Source organism: Phycodurus eques, chromosome 14 (assembly GCF_024500275.1).
Source record: "Phycodurus eques isolate BA_2022a chromosome 14, UOR_Pequ_1.1, whole genome shotgun sequence".
In the NCBI taxonomy this organism is placed as follows: domain Eukaryota; kingdom Metazoa; phylum Chordata; class Actinopteri; order Syngnathiformes; family Syngnathidae; genus Phycodurus; species Phycodurus eques.
Genome location: NC_084538.1, coordinates 14,403,935 through 14,425,002, shown reverse-complemented (window position 1 = coordinate 14,425,002; position 21,068 = coordinate 14,403,935). Strand labels below are relative to the sequence as shown.

The 21,068-nt window shown below is 42.6% G+C and overlaps 1 protein-coding gene across 1 annotated transcript in view; it reads right to left on the bottom strand.

Annotated features, from left to right (window-relative positions):
* Positions 1–12,429, bottom strand: part of akt1 (v-akt murine thymoma viral oncogene homolog 1) — a 57,782-nt gene extending 45,353 nt beyond the window's left edge. Inside the window, exons 1-2 of the mRNA XM_061695496.1 lie at positions 12,273–12,429; positions 4,775–4,920 (exon numbers count right to left, since the gene is read on the bottom strand). Coding sequence (XP_061551480.1) covers positions 4,775–4,820 — 46 coding nt within the window. The 5' untranslated portion in view covers positions 4,821–4,920; positions 12,273–12,429. The remainder of the gene's footprint in view (positions 1–4,774; positions 4,921–12,272) is intronic.
* Positions 12,430–21,068: the final 8,639 nt, after the last annotated feature.

Sequence of the window (21,068 nt, the reverse complement as noted above, 5' to 3'; positions counted from 1 at the left end):
CTAATGCTGGTTACGTCAAAGCAGAGCCAAGTCTGCATTTTGCACGTCCGTGGTCATGGTATTTCAGGAGTTGATGCATAAACTTCTCCTTAAAAAAAACATTCGTTGTTGAAACTCCTGGCATTTTGTTTACAAATATAACATTTCAAAATCCACATTTAGCAGCGGGAGAGTGGCTGAGAGCACCGGTGAACACTCCACTTTACACTAACATCGTGAACTGTCGGATGGCCGATATGGCGTGACATTGCACTTCTGTGTTAATTGAAATTTAAATTGCAGGTTACACACGTTGTTTTACTTATCCTAAATATCCATGCAATATCCACATTTTCCCTTGCCTGGACGCGGGTCACTGGGGCCCCCCACTGGAGCCAGGCCTGGTGGTGGGGCTCGAAGGCGAGCGCCTGGTGGCCGGGCCTGCACCCATGGGGCCCGGCCGGGCACAGCCCGAAAGGGTAACGTGGGTCCCCCTTCCCATGGGCTCACCACCTGTGGGAGGGGCCATAGGGGTCGAGTGCAGTGTGAGCTGAGCGGTGGCCGAAGGCGGGGACCTTGGCGATCCGATCCCCGGCTACAGAAGCTGGCTCTAGGGACGGGGAATGTCACCTCTCTGGCAGGGAAGGAGCCCGAGCTGGTGTGTGAGGTCGAGAAGTTCCGACTAGATATAGTCGGACTCACCTCCACACACAGCTTGGGCTCTGGTACCAGTCCTCTCGAGAGGGGTTGGACTCTCTTCCACTCTGGAGTTGCCCACGGTGAGAGGCGCCGAGCAGGTGTGGGTATACTTATTGCCCCCCGGCTCGACGCCTGTACGTTGGGGTTCACCCCGGTGGACGAGAGGGTAGCCTCCCTCCGCCTTCGGGTGGGGGGACGGGTCCTGAATGTTGTTTGTGCCTATGCACCAAACAGCAGTTCAGAGTACCCACCCTTTTTGGAGTCCTTGGAGGGGGTGCTGGAGAGCGCTCCCGCTAGGGACTCCATTGTTCTGTTGGGGGACTTCAATGCTCACGTGGGCAATGACAGTGAGACCTGGAAGGGCGTGATTGGGAGGAACGGCCCCCCCGATCAGAACCCGAGTGGTGTTCTGTTATTGGACTTCTGTGCTCGTCACGGATTGTCCATAACGAACACCATGTTCAAGCATAAGGGTGTCCACACGTGCACTTGGCACCAGGACACCCTAGGTCGCAGTTCGATGATCGACTTTGTGGTCGTGTCATCGGACTTGCGGCCGCTTGTCTTGGACACTCGGATGAAGAGAGGGGCGGAGCTGTCAACTGATCAGTCAACTGATTAGCTGTGGCCGTAAGGTGGTCGGTGCCTGTCGTGGCGGCAATCCCCGAACCCGTTGGTGGACACCAACGGTGAGGGATGCCGTCAAGCTGAAGAAGGAGTCCTATTGGGCCTTTTTGGCCTGTGGGACTCCTGAGGCAGCTGATGGGTACCGGCTGGCCAAGCGGAATGCAGCTCTGGTGGTCGCTGAAGCAAAAAACTTGGGTATGGGAGGAGTTCGGTGAGGCCATGGAGAAAAACTTCCGGACGGCTTCGAGGAAATTCTGGTCCACCATCCGACGTCTCAGGAGAGGAAAGCAGTGCACCACCAACACTGTGTATATTGGGGATGGGGCGCTGCTGACCTCGACTCGGGACGTTATGAGTAAGTGGGGAGAATACTTCGAAGACCTCCTCAATTCCACCGACACGCCTTCCCATGAGGAAGCAGAGTGTGGGTTCTCTGAGGCAGGCTCTCCTATCTCTGGGTTTGAGGTCACTGAGGTAGTTAAAAAGCTCCTCGGTGGCAGGGCCCCGGGGGTGGATGAAATTCGCCCGGAGTTCCTAAAGGCTCTGGATGTTGTGGGGCTGTCCTGGTTGACACGCCTCTGCAACATCGCGTGGACATCGGGGACAGTGCCTCTGGATTGGCAGACTGGGGTGGTGGTCCCCCTTTTTAAGAAGGGGGACTGGAGGATGTGTTCCAACTACAGGGGGATCACACTGCTCAGCCTCCCTGGTAAGGTCTATTCAGGGGTGCTGGAGAGGAGAGTCCGTCGGGAAGTCGAATCTCAGATTCAGGAGGAGCAGTGTGGTTTTCGTCCTGGCCGTGGAACAGTGGACCAGCTCTACACCCTCGGCAGGGTCCTCGAGGGTGCATGGGAGTTTGCCCAACTAGTCTACATGTGTTTTGTGGACTTTTGTGGAGCGTTCGACCGTGTCCCTCGGGGAGTCCTGTGGAGGGTGCTTCGGGATTATGGGGTACCGAACCCCCTGATACGGGCTGTTCGGTCCCTGTACGACCGGAGTCAGAGTTTGGTCCGCATATCCGGCAGTAAGTCGGACTCGTTCCCAGTGAGGGTTGGACTCCGCCAAGGCTGCCCTTTGTCGCCGATTCTGTTCATAACTTTTATGGACAGAATTTCTAGGCGCAGCCAAGGTGTAGAGGGGGTCCGGTTTGGTGGCCTCAGTATTGCATCTCTGCTTTTTGCTGATGATGTGGTTCTGTTGGCTTCATCAAGCCGTGAGCTCCGACTCTCACTGGAGCAGTTCACAGTCGAGTGTGAAGCGGCTGGGATGAGAATCAGCACTTCCAAATCTGAGACCATGGTTCTCAGTCGGAAAAGGGTGGCATGCCCTCTCCAGGTCGGGGATGAGATCCTGCCCCAAGTGGAGGAGTTCAAGTATCTTGGGGTCTTGTTCACGAGTGAGGGAAGAATGGAACGGGAGATCGACAGGCGGATCGGTGCAGCGTCTGCAGTGATGCGGATATTGTATCGGTCTGTTGTGGTAAAGAAGGAGCTAAGCCGAAAGGCGAAGCTCTCAATTTACCGGTCGATCTCCGTTCCTACCCTCACCTATGGTCATGAGCTGTGAGTCGTGACCGAAAGAACAAGATCCCGGATACAAGCGGCCGAAATGAGTTTCCTCCGCAGGGTGTCAGGGCTCTCCCTTAGAGATAGGGTGAGAAGCTCGGTCATCCGGGAGGATCTCAGAGTAGAGCCACTGCTCCTCCGCATTGAGAGGAGCCAGGTGAGGTGGCTGGGGCATCTGATTAGGATGCCCCCCGGACGCCTCCCCGGTGAGGTGTTCCGGGCACGTCCCACCGGGAGGAGACCCCGGGGACGACCCAGGACACGCTGGAGAGACTACGTCCTTAGGCTGGCCTGGGAACGCCTCGGGATCCCCCTGGAAGAGCTGGATGAAGTGGCTGGGGAGAGGGAAGTCTGGGCGTCCCTGCTAAAGCTACTGCCCCCGCGACCCGACCCGGATAAGCGGTAGAAAATGGATGGATGGATGGATCCACGCAAAATTTCCAGTGTTGGGTAAGTTCATTTTCCACACCAACTAGTTAAAAGTTCAGTTCACAACTTTTAAAATTAACTACAGTCGTGATAAAGAATATTGGCACCCCTGAGGTGCCAATATTATTTAACTTGACTATATTATCTATTATATACATTTGTCTGAAAAAAATATTTTCTCACTATTTTGGCATTTAGCAAATGGAAGTTATTTGGTGAATTTGACCTAAAAAAAAAAAAAAAATGTTTAGTCTGAGCTCATGTCAGACAGTCAAGAAAAAAAGCAGTGTCTTTTTATAGTCATTATTTTTACCACGACTGCCAATATTTTTTGCACGACTGTATTTCAGTTCTTAATTCAAAATTTTTAACCAAATTCACTGTACCAAAAATGAAGTAGTCTATAGTGCTTTCCCTCAATATGTTTCTGCGAGCTATCAGCCACCAAATACTGACATTTCCCCATTGTTGCCAACCATTCAGTCCATACTAGTAGCCACCTGCAGCTTTCATCCTACAGTCTCAAAAACATGAGAACAATTGTGTTGCTTGAATGGTATTTTTTCAAATAAGGAATTAAAACAAAAGCAGCACTCTAGTCCTTAATGTGCAAACACAATCACACAACAGAGTATATGACAAGAGCGATGGTGAAAGTCGCATTCAGTCTCAGCCATTGATAACTTTCCATTCCTCGCAGCTCTGGCTGACTGTATTACAAAATATTTTCTTATCTATGCTTACATTACAAAACAGAATAAATTCCATATTATGACAGTGTGATCGTATAGTGTGCTAACTAAAGCCTTCTGACAGAAATAATAATTGTCCTAGTCATCCATTTTCACAATTGTGTATTACAAAAAAACCAAAGCACACATTCACTCCCATTTACGGAGAGTCCCTGAACACACCCCACACAGTCAGGCAGCTCCGACGTGCCTGCCTAATGTAAACATGAATGGCGACTGCACTGAATCGGTTGCCAAATACAGCTTTCATCCCCCAAGATATGAATGCTCGTAAAGTGTGTTTAACCGGATTTTCTCCTGGAAGTCCCTCACCAAACCTGTCACTCTTGAACAAAAATGAACTGTCATTCAAAAAACGTTCACAGACACAAGAATGAGCGTGTTCTTAACGTTCATCAGGCAGAAATAAACTTCGTTCAGTTCGCATTCACCCAAAATATGAAGGAGCATACACTAAACACTAAATATTTCCATGACTTTTCCAAAACTTTAAAATATTTTTCATTAACTTTTCAAGCACCTAGAAAATGCATTTTCAATCTCCACAACCTTTGCAGGTTTTTCATGACAGAACTCTGCTCACCTTGACCCCAATAAAGGTGTCACTGAGTGTGGTGATCAGCTGTACTACAGATAATGAACATTTAATGTGTACATGTACTATACTGTCCATTACAATAAATGCTAATATAAAACCTACATTTCAGAGAATGTATTTTATACCTCTTTTATGCAGCCATCCCTCCTTGACGATCACCACATTGGTCATGTTGGTGGACAGGGTAGAGGATCCAGGATTTCCACAGGGAGAGTCACTTTGTTTTCCCAAGTTCTCTGCACTCAGCCCAGCACACGACGCCCGTGGTTATCTATTAGTTAGAAAAAGGTAAAAATTAGCCCTATATTGTGGAGGAACACTTTTTCCTCGTCTGAATATTAACTTTCAGATCAACTCAGAAGAGAAGCAATGAGGCCCAGGAGCTTCATGGTTCACGCAGTAAAAGACATACATTCCGTGTTCCCAATCCTGCATTAGAAAAAGCACAACCATTCTTGACAGATGGTTTTACCTGATGAACTGATGATTAACTGAGTGAGTTGCTTAATTACCACAGGTTTGGTTGACTGAAAATTTATGAATAGCAGTAGCTTAGTATGCTGCCTACAACCATCTAAGAATGTAAACAATTTTTACGTGCCATATCTGTGAGTGTTGTTGTTTTTACTCAAGTACACGGAAATGTTGGATGGATTTCGTCCAGACAAATGGACCTATGTGCATAACCAAAGTAACTGGCACATATGACGCATTAACATTGCCAAGTACAGAACCAACATCCATATGCAATATGGTAATAGCAGAGATCTTACCTGCTCACACTCAGAAATGACTATACAATATTACAGACAGGCATGTAAACTACACTCTCTATAACATTGGTTACACATATACAATGATATCCAATACAAGAGCTCTGTCAGAAATTATCTCTATAGAAAGATAGCAATGCTTAGATGTGATTCACACTGTGGAAGATTATTACACGATATGTTTATCATTGTTTGTGCAGACTCATCCGACCTCAAATACATTTCAGTGCTTCTGTGCATAACAACATACAACAATTTTTAAAAATGCATGGACAGTAGATGACCACAATGTACACAATGTATCCCACTGGGCCTTCTCAAATTGTTAATGACACTGCACAATCAGGTTGCAAAAATAAGCATCTCAAATTAAACTATTTGCCGTTTCTCGAATGACGTTGACCCAATTTAGAAAATATGAAAGTTTTTAGAATCGAAAAGAGATTAACATTTTTTATAACGATCCAAATAAAACTCACGCTTATTCTATTCACAAAAGAGTGGTTGGAATGGACACTTCAACCTGTGTACAACACACCAAGAATTTAGAGAATTTGATGGGTTGCAGAGGAATAGAATTTTTTTGTGTGGGCAAAAAAAACTGGCATTTCAGATGTTTGTGTGTCATGTCAGCGATACAAAATCTGAAAAATTGAAAAACACCTTCAAATGACCTGCATATAACTTCACTATTTAGCAATATATCTCCATGACCAGCACGGGGGAAAATGTTAGCACATCCGTCTCACAGTTCTGAGGTCGGAAGTTCAAATTTGGGTTCTGGCCTTCCTGTGTTGAGTTTGGATGCACTCCCCATATCTGCATGGGTTTTCTCCGGGTACTCGGTTTTCGGAATGGTTGGCTGTTTTTATGTGCCCTGTGATTGCCTGGCGACCAGTTCAGGGTGTACCCCGCCTTTTGCCCAAAGTCACCTGGGATAGGCTCCAGCACACCCGCGACCCTCGTAAGGATAAGTGGTACACAAAATGGATAGATACATGGATGGATGGATGGATGGCTTTCATGACACTTCACATCTTTTACTCTGGGTACCCCTTCTCCAATTGGCCGACAAGTTTCAGTTTTTAAAAGAAATCTGAATTTCTGATGGGTTCTCCAAATCTATGCGTCAAAATTACTGTGACATTTTAAACTGCGTCACTTGCCCTAAAAATATGAATTAAATAGCACAAATGGAACGTCATTCATGAGAGGAGCAGTGGAATAATTTATTTTGTTTATCCAGGTAATGCAATTGAGAACAGTTTGTCATTTACAATGAGAATAGATCATGTACTTTAGTAATTGTTTTTTGTTGTAGATTTATTTGTCATGGAGGATTTTAGAGGCGTTTGACATGCTCATTCAATACTTTTTTTTTTTTAAAATACTCCACAAAGGTGGTAGCCACTTATAATATGGCTACTCTTAATCCCCCGGTGAGATACAATAATAAACAAAATATTGTTAAATTAATCCCTCTCTGAACTTGAATTACTTTCTTTGTAAAGGCATAGTTTTAGATGTTTTGGATCTCAGATTGTTAAGGATGATTTCATCAGTTTCCAATGTACAGTAATTGCCTATCGTGCCAAACCAGTTGACCTTTCCCTTCATTTACCTCTTGTAAATACAGGTTTGAATGCAGGAGAGAGAAAAGAAAGGATCAATTTCCCTACTTGTTCACACAAATGTCACACACTGCACCAGGCGATCTCTGCCCTTCCACTGCAATCAATTTGTCTGCCGCCACTCCATCAGAGTAAAGCCATCAAAAGAGCTCTGTGTGAGTGGCCTCAGCCAGCCTACTGCCAGGGACAATAACAGGAAGTGGCTGTGACTATTGACAGACTACAAGTCATATCAGTACAGCCCTGGGCTCAAATAAATGTGTCACTGAGTGTGGTGATCAACACACCTTTTACTGTCGTTGTGCTCACTTATATCAATGAGCAAAAAGAGTTGGGGGTTATTTTTACTCAGTGTTTTTGTTTATTGCAGTAAGGTTGTGGCGCATGTGTCCCACGGCCGAGAGTGGAAAGATCTTGGAGCTGATTGGAGTAATTTAAACACCAAGCAATTGGATCCCTTCGGCATCTCGGTGTGTACACAGTGTCACAAGCGCGCACATATTATACACAGTACACATTTGGATACTTCACACAAACAAACCGGGACGCGTACGCCACAGCAGAAAAAGCAACACATCCACAAGAGCGGCTCTGGAGCCACAACACAGTGCTGCTGTTTTAATGGGAGCGACCTGTTGCTACTGCGGCCTGTGTGGAAAAAGCTGGGCTGCTGCCAGCGCTGCAGCCAGCAGCCACTGAATGAACCCAGTACCCTGACAGCGGGTCACATGGTCCTCAGGCCTCTGCACCGCCACCGCCTGCCTGCCTTACCGTCACTGCGGCTTTTAGTCATTCATTTTCGGGGCCAACTCATTCAGTGCAAATCAGTCTCATGAAGCGAAGATCCCACAGACACACACTGCATCTGTGACTTGAGCTAGGGAGGACAGTCACAAGTGTTTATGGCAGGAGGAAGAAATTCAGGCCAACCCCACCACACTACTTCCTTCATCACAGATCAATGGTCATAAGCTTGTTTATGCTCTATTTTCTGCTCCTGCTGGGGTGGGAAATTGTCAGCAGCTGGTTTACAGTTGCAAAATGTATACACTTTTACTCAAGTATTTACAACATTTTGAAGTGAGACCATACGTCATGCACACTTGGTAATGGGAAATGGATCCTACAGTGACAACCGTAATGGTTGGTCAAATAGAAAGTGTGAAGTTCCTGAGTGAAGTTCCCTGAAAATACTTTACAAATGATAAAGTCAAGAAAAGTGGGATTTCTAAAGCCGAATACTCCTGAAGTCATGCGAAGTAGTAACATAGTGACAAAAGTCATGCACACATCGCAGTCCTGGGTGCTCAGTACAATATGGGTCGATGGAACGGAATGTACATTGAAAATGAAGGAATGTTGACTCATTATGTGAAGAGACTCCCCTTCAAAGCACAAGCAATAATTTCGCTCTGCACTGCCATTATAATGTTCATAATGTGTTATGAGAATTAAAAACAGGTACATTGTTTTGTACAGTTTCCTGTTAACAGCGGTCAAGTAGTTTTTACACATACAATAGTTATTGTATAATAGTTATCTTTTGTATAATTTATACATCTCAATCATTGTAGCTAAATATGAGTAGATAATTAGTTTTTTCAATTAATTGTTAATGTTAAAATTTTACTTTATCTGCCTGTACAGTTATTAAAGGAATTATGACTCCCAAGCTTTGACCGCAGGACAGATTTAAATGAATTTTCATTACAACCTATGGAAGACCTGTTTGTAAATATGAACAAATCAGAGGTGGACCAGCAGTGCAGAACAGACTGGAACACTTCTGTTGAATGAATACAAAGCCACAATTCTTATGCACTTGAACGAGCATCCGCTCGACATCTGGAGTGTCCTGAAGAGCTTCCCATGACTATTTAAAGATTCAATAATGAATATTTTTTCCTGACCTGGTTGTATATGAGAGCAAGATCAATTGAGTAACTGCTATCAGGCTGCAATGTTCACAGTGCACCGTCACATAGTGAAGAAGGGTACGCTCGTGACGCCAACAGCGGGCGGCCATTGTGAGAAGTGTATCCTCAGTGATAAGGTCTTAACTCCTGTGGCACAAACAGGCACAATACGTCTGACTGTGCAGAGGGACAAAATTTCTAATTTCTAACAGCATTCCTCAGATTCTGCATGCGCCTGATGGCACATTTGCGTCAAAGCAAATGGATTCGGAGGGAGGCGGCTGGTATTTTCTAAATAGAACAGGCAGCGCCAAACAGTCACCGGCTGCATCATGACGCCAGAGTGTTGTGTCTTCCGCTGGTCATATGGCAAGTCCCCATGTGCACACACAGTGGAGAGACATAGTCTCATGACCAGAAAACATATTTTGACACAAGGGCCTAAAAGGGTATAACACGCCTGAGGACATTGTACTCTGAGAAGACAAATGGGAAACCAACGGTTAGTCATTGAAGCCTTAGACTGCTAATGCCAACACATACTTTACATTACTGCTATGTAGGACTGAAACTAACGATTACTTTCATAATCGATTAAACTGTCCATCATTTTTTCTATTAATCGATGAATCTGATTTATTAATGTTTTATTTCCATCGCGTCATTCAAAAACAGGACAATTTTAAGTTGACAGTGCAGAAAATGTAAAAACAAGAATTGATTATGATTCAGTTACTGGTAGGGTTGGGGATCGTTTGAAATCGAGCGATTCCGGTCCTGATTCCGATTCACAATTTCGATTGATTCTCAATTCAAATTATTTTTGGGGTGGCGGGGTCAAAAATGTTTGCATGGTTTAAATGGGTGTCCAAATTATGAACATCCATTTTCTTAGCAGCATAGACTAAAATGAACATTTGACTCGGGGTTCTTTATAACCAGTATCAATGTCAAACCTATGACCTAAAAGGCAGTGTGGGGAACTAATCAAATTGACTTCATATTTATTAATTAATGTTTCAGCAAAAAGTTTATATAGCATTGTTAAAATAGTTATTCGCAACTGTTTTATCACGTCAAATGGTATATATGTGCAAGTTTTAACTTGAATTCCTGTTTAAAGCTTGTAGCTTTTTATTTTGTAGGGTACGCATCGAACTCAGCATTTTGGCAAGAAAAGTAATTTTTCATTGCTTAATTAAATTAAGTTTAAATTTTTAAAACGAAAGTAAACAGACGGCAAGAAAAAAGAGTAATGAATGTAACCAATCGCTAAAAAAACGATTCCTTTACCTACCCACCAATGAGACACAAAGTGTTTGTGGTACTGTGAGACAATGTTTATGTGAATTTTGTCCCAATTCATTGTGATGTAAAGTTGCGAGTTTGACCTTTGGTGAAGTTTTAGCTCAATGTTAAGCTTGTTTTTCTGTCATTGGCTCTTACATTGGTTTGAAGACTAAAATAAACGCTTAAAAACCATCAGTGCAAAAGTGCAACCCACCGTTTAACTTGTTAGCTGCCTCAATGTTTGCATGAACGTATTATTGTTTCACTCACCCAATTTGACTTCACAGAAGTTCCGCGTGGTGCAAGCTGAGGCTCGGAACGGGAGAAAGCACGTTAGACTTTTACACATGGTGAAAGCCTCCTTTATAATCTTATTGATTGTTGCACTGAGGCGACGAGTCAGTTATTTTAACAAAGTTAAGACATTTTTGTTTGCCGCCGGCCTTGGGCACAAGCACGTCTTTGTGCGCGTTCTTCTTCATTGGTTTTCGCCACATTCTTCTTCGGGGTCGGCGGACTGTAGGCATTGAAACTGGGAAACGACATTTTTAAATCTGAACGATTCCGGGAAAACCAGAACGTTAGTCCCGGTTCCAATCGGTTTTTGATGCCCAACCCTAGTTACTGCTTTGGTCCTTAACATCAGTCCGAAAATTGGCAAAAATGTTGATCATTGTTTTCCAAAAGATGCTTGCAAATGGCTTATTTGGATGAGGCACAAAGGTAATCAGTCTGCTTTATTATAATAATAACTAAACTTATTAATATTTACCATTTAGAGGCTGACATTCCGATAATTTGGACAATTTTAAGTTTAACAAGCTCTCTAAACGATCAATCAATGATCAAAAATCATTAGCGATTCACTTGATAATTTATTATTTGTTGATTAATCGATTAATCATTGAACCTCTACTGCTATTTATTTGGACCAAAAGTTAGCTGTCATGACAGTGATGACATAAGTTCCATAACAGTCCAGTTAGGATTCACACAGCTTTTCCATGGCCAAATGTAATCACTTTTGTTTTTACAGTTCCCTTAAGATGTGGTACATCTTAACACACATATACTGTAGATATTAATAATAATTAATAATACCAGAGCACTTTATCACCTTAAAAGATATAAAGCTACAGACAAAATGTGTTGCAATAGCAGAGGGAGAATAAATTGAAGGAAAACTGCCCACAATTCAGTCACATAATTACAGGTAAGCACTAAAAAGCATCTAATCCAAAATGCCAACACTTCTTAAACGTTTTAACGTAACTAAAACATTAAAGCATTTACAATAATTCCAATTACCAGTGGCTATGAGTAGCCTGCACAGGGTTAATACTTCTTATGTGTTTATTATAAGTTAGGATAATAAGAAAATAACATTGCCACAGGTTGTTTTTTGGGAGACCCCTGACAAAAAGTTACGTACCAGCACATTGCTTTTGTAGTTCACAAGTAAAAAGTTGCCACATTGCCAAAAGAGGGTGTTGGAACAGAGCAACAACATGCTAGGAAAGCTAATGATACGTGTGGCTCGTACAGTATAAAGCGTAAACAGTGTTCAGAACAATGAATGGGTCCCACTTTTGTTCATCTCATTAGTTTTCCCTCATGGGCCATAAAAGTACTATAAAAACAGCATTTAGCAGCGGGGCAAAGCTTAAAGTTGCAAGTAAGTGGGCCTGAGGGCTGCGTCTCAAAAAGTGTTCATTGTCAGAAAGCAAACATCTGAAGAGACGTTCACTGTCGCTTGTGGAAAATACACCCTTACGCTACGGTTCGTTTTCGAAACTCGCATGTCTCCGTGAATTTAGCGTAACTTTTACAGCCAACGGGAGTCTCGGGAAAGTAGCACATCGCAGCCTCGCATGAAGCGACAGAAAGGATTTGGGGCCTAGCAGGGCAGCTTGGGTGAGAATAACCGCATCCCATGTAAGTACAATGGGGACATACCCCGACGAGCTGTCGACCTCTTGTAGTTAACCATGCGAAGGAAACGCGGGCATTTACCTGGACAGGAATTCAACAATGTGTCCGTCTCATTCTAGTGAGCTGATTCGGCGGTATTTTAAGTTGATAAGTCCTTCAACAATCTGGACAAAAGTGCTCTCATTTACTCCGTTTCTCTTGCCTTTCTTCCACTACACCTCCCAAACGCGCTGTCTGCAATGCCTCTGTGGCAGCTTGCTCTCCCGGGTCCTAGAGCCGACGGCTACTATCGGTCGTATTATTATTATTATTATTTTTTAAACCTGTTTTTAGAGGTGTGCGCGTGCGCGTCACCTTGATGAACTTTGATGTCCTCTGTGTGAGACAGCATTGCAGTTTACAGAATAATTTCCTTCGGCACAAAGAATGAACGTTGCCATCTGCCCCACACACTCAAGAGCAACATACCATATTACAGAAGACGGAGTAATGTTTTTATTTATATTTTTTACGCTATATTATGCAATTTTTTTTTATCGCAGTGACAAAAGTACTCACACTCTATACTTAAATAGAAGTACAGTTAATTGTGTTTTTAAAAGCCTCTGGTAAAAGTAGAAGTTTCTGATTCAAGTGCAGACTCTTAAACATAATTACAAACGTAAAAATGAATGTTTACTGTCAATTATATCCAATACCCGTTTTGATAACTTAACACAGTGCAAAATATGTTTATTTTTTATAAACCAAAACAACGTGTTCACAATTTTTTTTATAATTGTGAATTGGCTAAAGAAAAATGCAAAAATTAATGACAATTGAAAAAAATTACCTTAACTGTATTAGCATTTTTCACATTACACAGATTATTTTTGAGTGGCAGAGGCTGGTGGTTTTTAGGCTTGCACAAGACGCATCGTATTCACCAAGAATCATTCTTGAAGCCGACATCATCAAACAATTGTCCTGAAGAAGGCAATGGATTGGGAATATCTTGCTTCTCGGATTCTGTTGCGGTTCAGATTCCTCCACGTCTCTCCTGTCCCTGTTTTTTTCCACCTTTATAACCCCAAAATCTCAATCAAGATCTCAATCGTGGTTGACTTTACCTCGCTCAATGTCCTTTTTGTCATGTTGTCATCTGCAGAGCTAGAAAAAAAGTAACGAGCCTTTGACAAAGTAAGGAGTAGAAAGTACAGACATCTCTTTTCAAATGTCAGAAGGAAATGTTGTCAGAAACATACTCAAAGTCCAGATACCTGCGAGTACAGTAACATAGTATTTGTACTTTGTTACTTCCTACCACTGCTTTTTACAATGCACCCTCATTTGTGGCTCCAGTGTGTACTTGCAACAAAGAGATATTTAGTTATCTCAGAAAGGCAGCACAGTGAACTTGTGGTCTCGATATCTCCCTCACAGTTGGTTCTGGGTTCAAATCTTGGCCACAGCCCTCCTGTGTGGAGTTTTCATGTGCTTGTGTGTTTTTTGTCCAGGTACTCCAAATTCCCCCAAAAATGTTCACTGAAAACTCTAAATTGTCCATCGGTGGAAATGTGAGTGTGAATGCTTGTTTGTCTATATGTGCTCTGCGATTGGCTGACGACCATTTCAGTGTGTACCCCGCCTCTAACCCAAACTCAGCTGGGATAAATCCATGCTCACCTGCGACCATAGTGAGGAAGTTATCCATCCATCCATCCATCCATTTTCTTTACCGCTAATCCTCACTAGGGTCGTGGCCTGCTTGAGCCTATCCCAGCTATCTTTGGGCGGGAGGTGGGGTACACCCTGAACCGTTCGCCAGCCAATCGCAGGGCACATAGAAAACAAACAACCATTCGCACTCACATTCACACCTACGGGCAATTTAGAGTCTTCAATCAACCTACCACGAATGAGTGCCCGGAGAAAACCCACCCAGGCACGGGGAGAACATGCAAACTCCACACAGGCGGGGCCAGGATTTGAACCCCGGTCCCCAGAACTGTGAGGCAGATGTACTAACCAGTCGTCCACCGTGCCGGCAAGGAAGTTATCATTAATAGTAAATGGATGGATGGATGAGCTCAGAAATTTATTTTTAAAAGAGGCTTGACAAAGTGACTTCACAACATCCATCATGTGCTGCAGCCTATTCCCGCTGACTTTAGTGCGAAAGGCAGGGTACACTCTGGAGTGGTCGTCATCAGGGCACACAGAGATAAACAACCATTCACAGTCACATTGGCAATTTAATGGCTTCAATTTACCTAATTTGTATGTTTTTGGAATGTGGGAGTAAGCCGGAGTACCCGAAGAATTGGATTGATATTCTAAACTGAAACTTCTGAATTGTCAGGCAGATGTGCTAACTAGTATTTCAGTATGCTGTCTGATTTTGCAGTATTTGAATGTAATTTAAATCAAATCAAAAATATAATCTCATTTTAGTAGTAATCCTGTAAATTTGGGGTTTTGCTTGATAGTCAATCACCAATTTAATTTTAATCAGTTTAAGAAAAGCATTTGGTTGTGATTTTATTTTGATAGTTTTTATAATGCTCTGTGGTCTGTCTTTCATTTATTGTGCACTTCGCGTCTCGATGCAAAAGTCCAAAAATGTTTAGTTTGTGATGCAGGAATATAATCCAGACAGCTGGAACCACTGGTTTGCAAAATTTGAAATCAATCTACCGGTAAATGACCATCAGACAATCAAACAGGTTCAGTTAGATTGTTATTGATCAGCATGTAGGTCAGTTTAAAACAGTATGACATATTGATATTCAAATCATGCTTGTCTTGCAATTTGTCTGCAAAAAAAAAATAAAAAATGGCAAGCATGACAGAGTTGAGTTAAAGTATTTCTAATCAGCCAACTTTCCATTAGGTCAGTTGCACCAATTTCACAGCCTAGTTAACCCTAATCTTAACATTTCTAGTCTAAAATGTAAAGATTAAAACTCAAAGTCATCATCCGGGTGCAGTGTTCACTTGCAGATCTACGACTGTTTTAGTTCCTGGCTACTATGGACTAAGTGTTTGCCAAAAAAATAAGGGGGGGAAACATGCTTTTATTTCGGAGTTGCCGCGAGGTGGAAATGGTTGCTGGCATTTCCTAACAAAGCCACATGAGCCATGACGTGATCAATCAAACATAACCTCTCTTGCTGGAGCAGCAGTGTGTGTCACTAAACTTGACTGAACTACATACAGCATTTACTCCACAACTATGCAAAGGCTTTCCCCCTCATTCTACCCGCACTTCAATCAATTTCTTTTACACTTAACAACCCGTATCCAAGCAAAAGTTTAGCGTTATTTTTATATCTTGCAACACATTATAACACTGCATGTGCACTCGTGTGTTTTTAAAAAGTCGAAGAGACACAGAAGTGAATGCCAGAGAATACAAGAGTTGAACTGGGACAGGTACAGGCAGGCCACTGCAGTTGGTTCAAGGTGGTATTGGTAACAGATACAGTACTCTCTCACTTTCATTAAGACCTCAGACGACTCAGATGGAGTTAACCCCTAAAAGGAATTAGTTAGATTTGTCTGGAAACATTGCAAATTTAATGTGAGAAATACTTTTTCTTCCCCATTTGTCATTTTAGATTTCAACCAAAGCTACACTATAAAAAAGAGAGAATAGTACACAGGACTCTCTGAAGAGGAATACCCTAAAGTAGGGTGCACGCGTACCGATTTTTAACTTCTTAAATAATGATTAAATGTGAAATCCCACACTTAACGAGGGGGGAAAACAATAAATAAATAAATCACCATTTGTGTTCTCACTGCTCTTATAGTGTGTGGTTAACTTGAGATAACCAACACAGCACACCACACACATAACGATTGCACCACAAATAATCAAGAAACTCCACCCTCAAACGTGATGTCCGTCACACAACCAAGATTGACCTGCGAGAGGCAGCGTAATGCCACACTGTCTCCAGACTCTTTGAAAATACAAAGAAGAAAACAGCAGTAGTATTAATACAACTTGTAGTATTTCAAAAATAAATAAAAACAGAATACAATGATTTGCAAATCCTTTTCATCCTATATTCAACTGAATACACGACAAAGCCAAGATATTAAATGTTCAAACTGAAAAACTTTTTTTGGGGGATTTTTTTTTCCAAATATTTAAAATTTGATGAGTATAACAGATTCCCCCAAAAAGCTGAGATATGGGCATCTTTACCACTGTGTTATATCACCTTTCCTTTTAAGAACACTCAATAAGCGTTTGCGAACGCTAATTGTTGAAGCTATGTTGTCATAATTAACAGTGCAAAATCAGCAGTGTTTTCATGTTTTACTTATATTTAAACTTGTATGACAGTTAAGCCCGGTACGGTGGGCGACTGGTTAGTGCATCTGCCTCACAGTTCTGGGGACCGGGGTTCAAATCCCGGCCCCGCCTGTGTGGAGTTTGCATGTTCTCCCCGTGCCTGTGTGGGTTTTCTCCGGGCACTCCGGTTTCCTCCCACATCCCAAAAACGTGTGTGGTAGGTTGATTGAAGACTCTAAATTGCCCGTAGGTGTGAATGTGAGTGCGAATGGTTGTTTGTTTCTATGTGCCCTGCGATTGGCTGGCAACCAGTTTAGGGTGTACCCCACCTCCTGCCCAAAGATAGCTGGGATAGGCACCAGCAGCCCGCGACCCTAGTGAGGATAAGCGGTAAAGAAAATGGATGGATGGATGGATGACAGTTAAGACGGGCAAACTGCAGTGGTCATCAACATGGTGCAGGCCGGCACCAAGTAGCCCCCAAGGACCACATGAGTAGCCCGCGGGCCTGATCGAAACATTGTGATTTCCTTGAAATTTTGTAGTGATCATTTGAAAAAGTAAACACTTGTAGAGATTGATAGAAACAGGACTATCACTTTTGTAATACGGCTGCTATTGTTTACGTTGTTCTTTCCTCCCTCCCGCAGTTGCTCAACCCCTCTATCCTGTTATGTCTCTCTCTAGCCTCTGTCCCTCTCGTCTGTATCTCCATCCCAACCCAAACGGGCGAGGCAGATGTTTCCCCCACAGCGCTTGGGTTCTGTTCGAGGTTTCCTCCATCACCAAGTGCATGCTCATGTGGGGTTCAGTTTTTTTTCTTATATACATACACTATATTGCCAGATGTATTCAATCACCTACCTTGACTCAGATATGAATTTAAGTTACGTCCCATTCTTAATCGATAGGGTTTAATATGACATCAGTCCACCCTTGTTATAACATCTTATACACCTCTGGGAAGGTTTTCCATCAGGTTTAGGAGTGTGTTTATTGGAATTTATGACCATACATTTCCGTTTCAAAACGTTTTGTGACCCGTTATGTTGCATAAGTTCCAGGTGACCCTGGAACAGACTATTTTTATTTTCATTAGTTCTAAAATGCAGCGTCCCTGTTCAACCTTTAGAGTTTCTCTCTACACTGTATTTGGTAAACAACATTATGGGAACAGGATAGCAGAGCCAGCTGCTGGTGTATACACAAGGGCCTCTGCCCTCAGCCTCTTCTTTTGTCATTTCCCTGCTTTGTCACTCAGACTGTCATGTGTCGAGCTGCCCCTGTCAAATAAGGAGAGACGATTGAGGGGATCCTGTATCTTTTGCTGTTGCTGTTCAGCAGTGGACTTTGCCTCCTCCCCATCCTCCTCCTCCTCCTCCTCGCCTTGCTCTACTCCAGCAATGTCAGCCAAGCCTTGTTGTTCTGCAAGTTCAAAGCAAGTGAGAAACAGGAACTACGTTTACATAGTTGCATTGTGTAGTTGGTAAATTCATTGTGTCTACCTTGACGAACAATCTGATGCCCTTTTCTTTTACAGTTCCAGTACACAAAACGTGGCACATAGAATCACTTAATGGACTGTTGAAAGAGAATGGCTATTACTGTATATTATATATATATATATATATATATATATATATATATATATATATATATATATATATAGGGAGAGAGAGAGCGAGAGATTGGATAGGATAGAATAGATCACGGCCCATGTTTAGTGTGGTACACACAATGTCACCAAACAACACAGTGATCACCCTTTAAATATGCTGACTGACTGATTGTTTGAAGTTTGAAGACACTTGTGGTGATAATTTGAGGACGCATCTTGTTTGAACATGTCCCTATGGTCATATTTTAAATCTGTTCTCGGGGTTCCCTCATTTTTGTCCAGGCCTTTTTCATTAGTTGTTTTTTTTAAACAATTCTGTTGAACCGCAATTCAAAAGCAATGTCTGATTTTCATTGGTTAATTTTCATTACATTTACGATTACTTTTGTTACCCCTGTGGGTTTCTTTCATTAACAGAGGGGTACCAACAATTTTGTCCATGTGTTTGTGTGTCGACCGACCATTCAGTCACAAGGGAAATTCACAACAATAGCAGCTACTACTCACAGAAGGGGAGAGCGGCTTTCCCTGTAACAGAAGTGAAATTACATTTCAGGCTGTTTAAGTGATCCATATTTGACAACAAAAATTTTTAATTTAGACACCATTTTCATATTTTTGGACAATATAATTCATATTTCCAACAGATAAATGCCTTACAACAGGCCTGTCTGTACAATGAAATGAGACCCAATGCAAGAGCTTAGAATACAACAATGCTCAATTGAGGTATGAATTGAAAATTACGTTTATTATTGTTGTAGTTTGCAGTTGCATTGAACTGCACTGGAAGTGGCACTAAGCAGGCCCAAAAAAATGGCATTTAAAATTCGACAGATCACAGAGAAGAGTAACGTTAAGAAGCCTGCCAAATTTGAATGAATAAAACAAATTGCTAAATCAAATCAAATCAAATCAGGTTTCAAAACATGTATAATAAGGGCCACCTCTCAGCTCTCAGACAGTGTGTGTGTGCGTGTCGAATGGATGTGCCAAAAGTAATCAAAAATACTGACAGGTTGATAGCTTATACGATGTAAAATCACGTAAGGAGGCTCAACTTCAAAATTGTGGACTATAATCATAAAAATAAGCACACAAGTCAACTTAGCCTCGTCGTTGGTGACATAATGTCACAGCCAGACACGACACCTGACGAAAGCGGCATGGTAGGAGGAAGCCCAGGTAGTTAGACAGTCGGCACTGCCCAATTCACGAGTATCAAGTTACCCACGAAGCCATGTTGTCTGGTGAAAGTTTACAAAACTATCCATCGTAAAATGTGCACTGCAGAGTCGGGTGGTGGTGGTGATGTTCACCTCGTCATCTGCGTGTGTCTTTAAAGTCAATCTATCACTTTTTTATTTCCTAATTTTTTGGGAGCTTAAAAATATGTCACAGAGCTGTTCTGTAAATTGAGGCATCCAGCGAAGACGCACTTTCGGGGTGTAGCCATTGTTAGCTTGCTAACTGCAAGCTAAAGTGGTAAATGGGGCTTGTTATGGACACTAAGCAGTGAGCACAGCGAATTCACAACTGAGCAGCCAAACGAAATGACGTCACTTTGTACTTTTATAGTGGGGGAGGAAACTCGCGCTAGAAAGTATACGCCCCAGCCCCGTGATGTCACGGGGCTTTGTTTTAGTCCCACCCACAAAATCAGGAAAATTCAATTAGTGAAAAAAATGCTTAAGCTACAGTATATGTCAACAATTCAGCACTATATTGATATAACTCTTTGCATATGTTTCCAGGACCTCAAACATATTTAATTTGTTCAGTAACAAAACATGGATATCTGCTGAGAGCCCCTTGACGCATATAGAAAGCCTTTTCTAGCCTTTGTGGTTACTTTATCCATCTACATGAGACAGAAGAAATATTACAAACAGCTCTCAGAAAAATGCAGGGCAGCTCCACCAATGCAAACTAAAACCACAATAATGACCTTATTTTTAAATGAATACCTCTCTGACAGTGTCAATCCAATCTCGGCATTACTGAATTAATTATTTATTATGGATGGGAATCACAGAGTGACTATAACGATAATCACTACACAGCGAATCATTTGGCAATAATCAATGTATCGGGAAAAGCTCCAGTCGTCTTTCATATTTAGTTTTGAGAATATTGCGAATTGCGAATACGGGTTAACACTTTTCCATCTGTCCATCTATTCATTTTCTACCGCATTGGGCCTCCTTCAGGTGAGCAAGAGCCTATCCCAGCTGGATTGGATGAGTGGATTGGTTGCCAGCCAATCCCGGGGCACATAGGCAAATAAACATTCACGCTCACATTCACACCTACGAGCAATTTAGAGTCTTAAATTAACCTAACGTGCATGATTTTGGAATGTAGGAGGAAGACGGAGTAACAATGTGATATACTAACTCAACTGCATTTCTCCATCTATGTAAAGGGTTTTTGTGTTAGATCGCAATAGAATGTGATGGTGTACTTAATGATGCGTATGTTTTGCATTTAAAATGTTATACTATTGTTGCCAAGTGACTATAGAGACATCAACCATTCTATTTGTGTCCCTACATTGTGTGATTGGTTTTGACTGATGTTTTCCACCTTCCACAGCCTATTTGCAATAGCTTGTGCAGTACTTAAAACAGCAGTCCAAATTCTCCCGGGGGATTTTAAATTAGGATGCATTACAAGTCCCTTCAACCCCACAGCGCAGCTAAAGCCCGCCCTTATATGAGGAGACTGTGAACTGGTGAGGTCAGTGATGTGCTTCCACTGTGGCTGGATGGCTGCTGGTTGCTTGGCCAGTCAGGCACCAGTGGAATGCAGGGTCTTTTGTTTGTCTGCGAGAGGAGTGGGTCAGGGGGAGAATGCCATTGATAGTTGCAGAGAGGAAGAATGAACCTCCAGGAAGTGTTTTCTCTCTCTGCCTACTCCCCCACTCTCATTCTCTTTCCATCCTTCCCTATCTTTCACTGTGTGTGAGAACCTT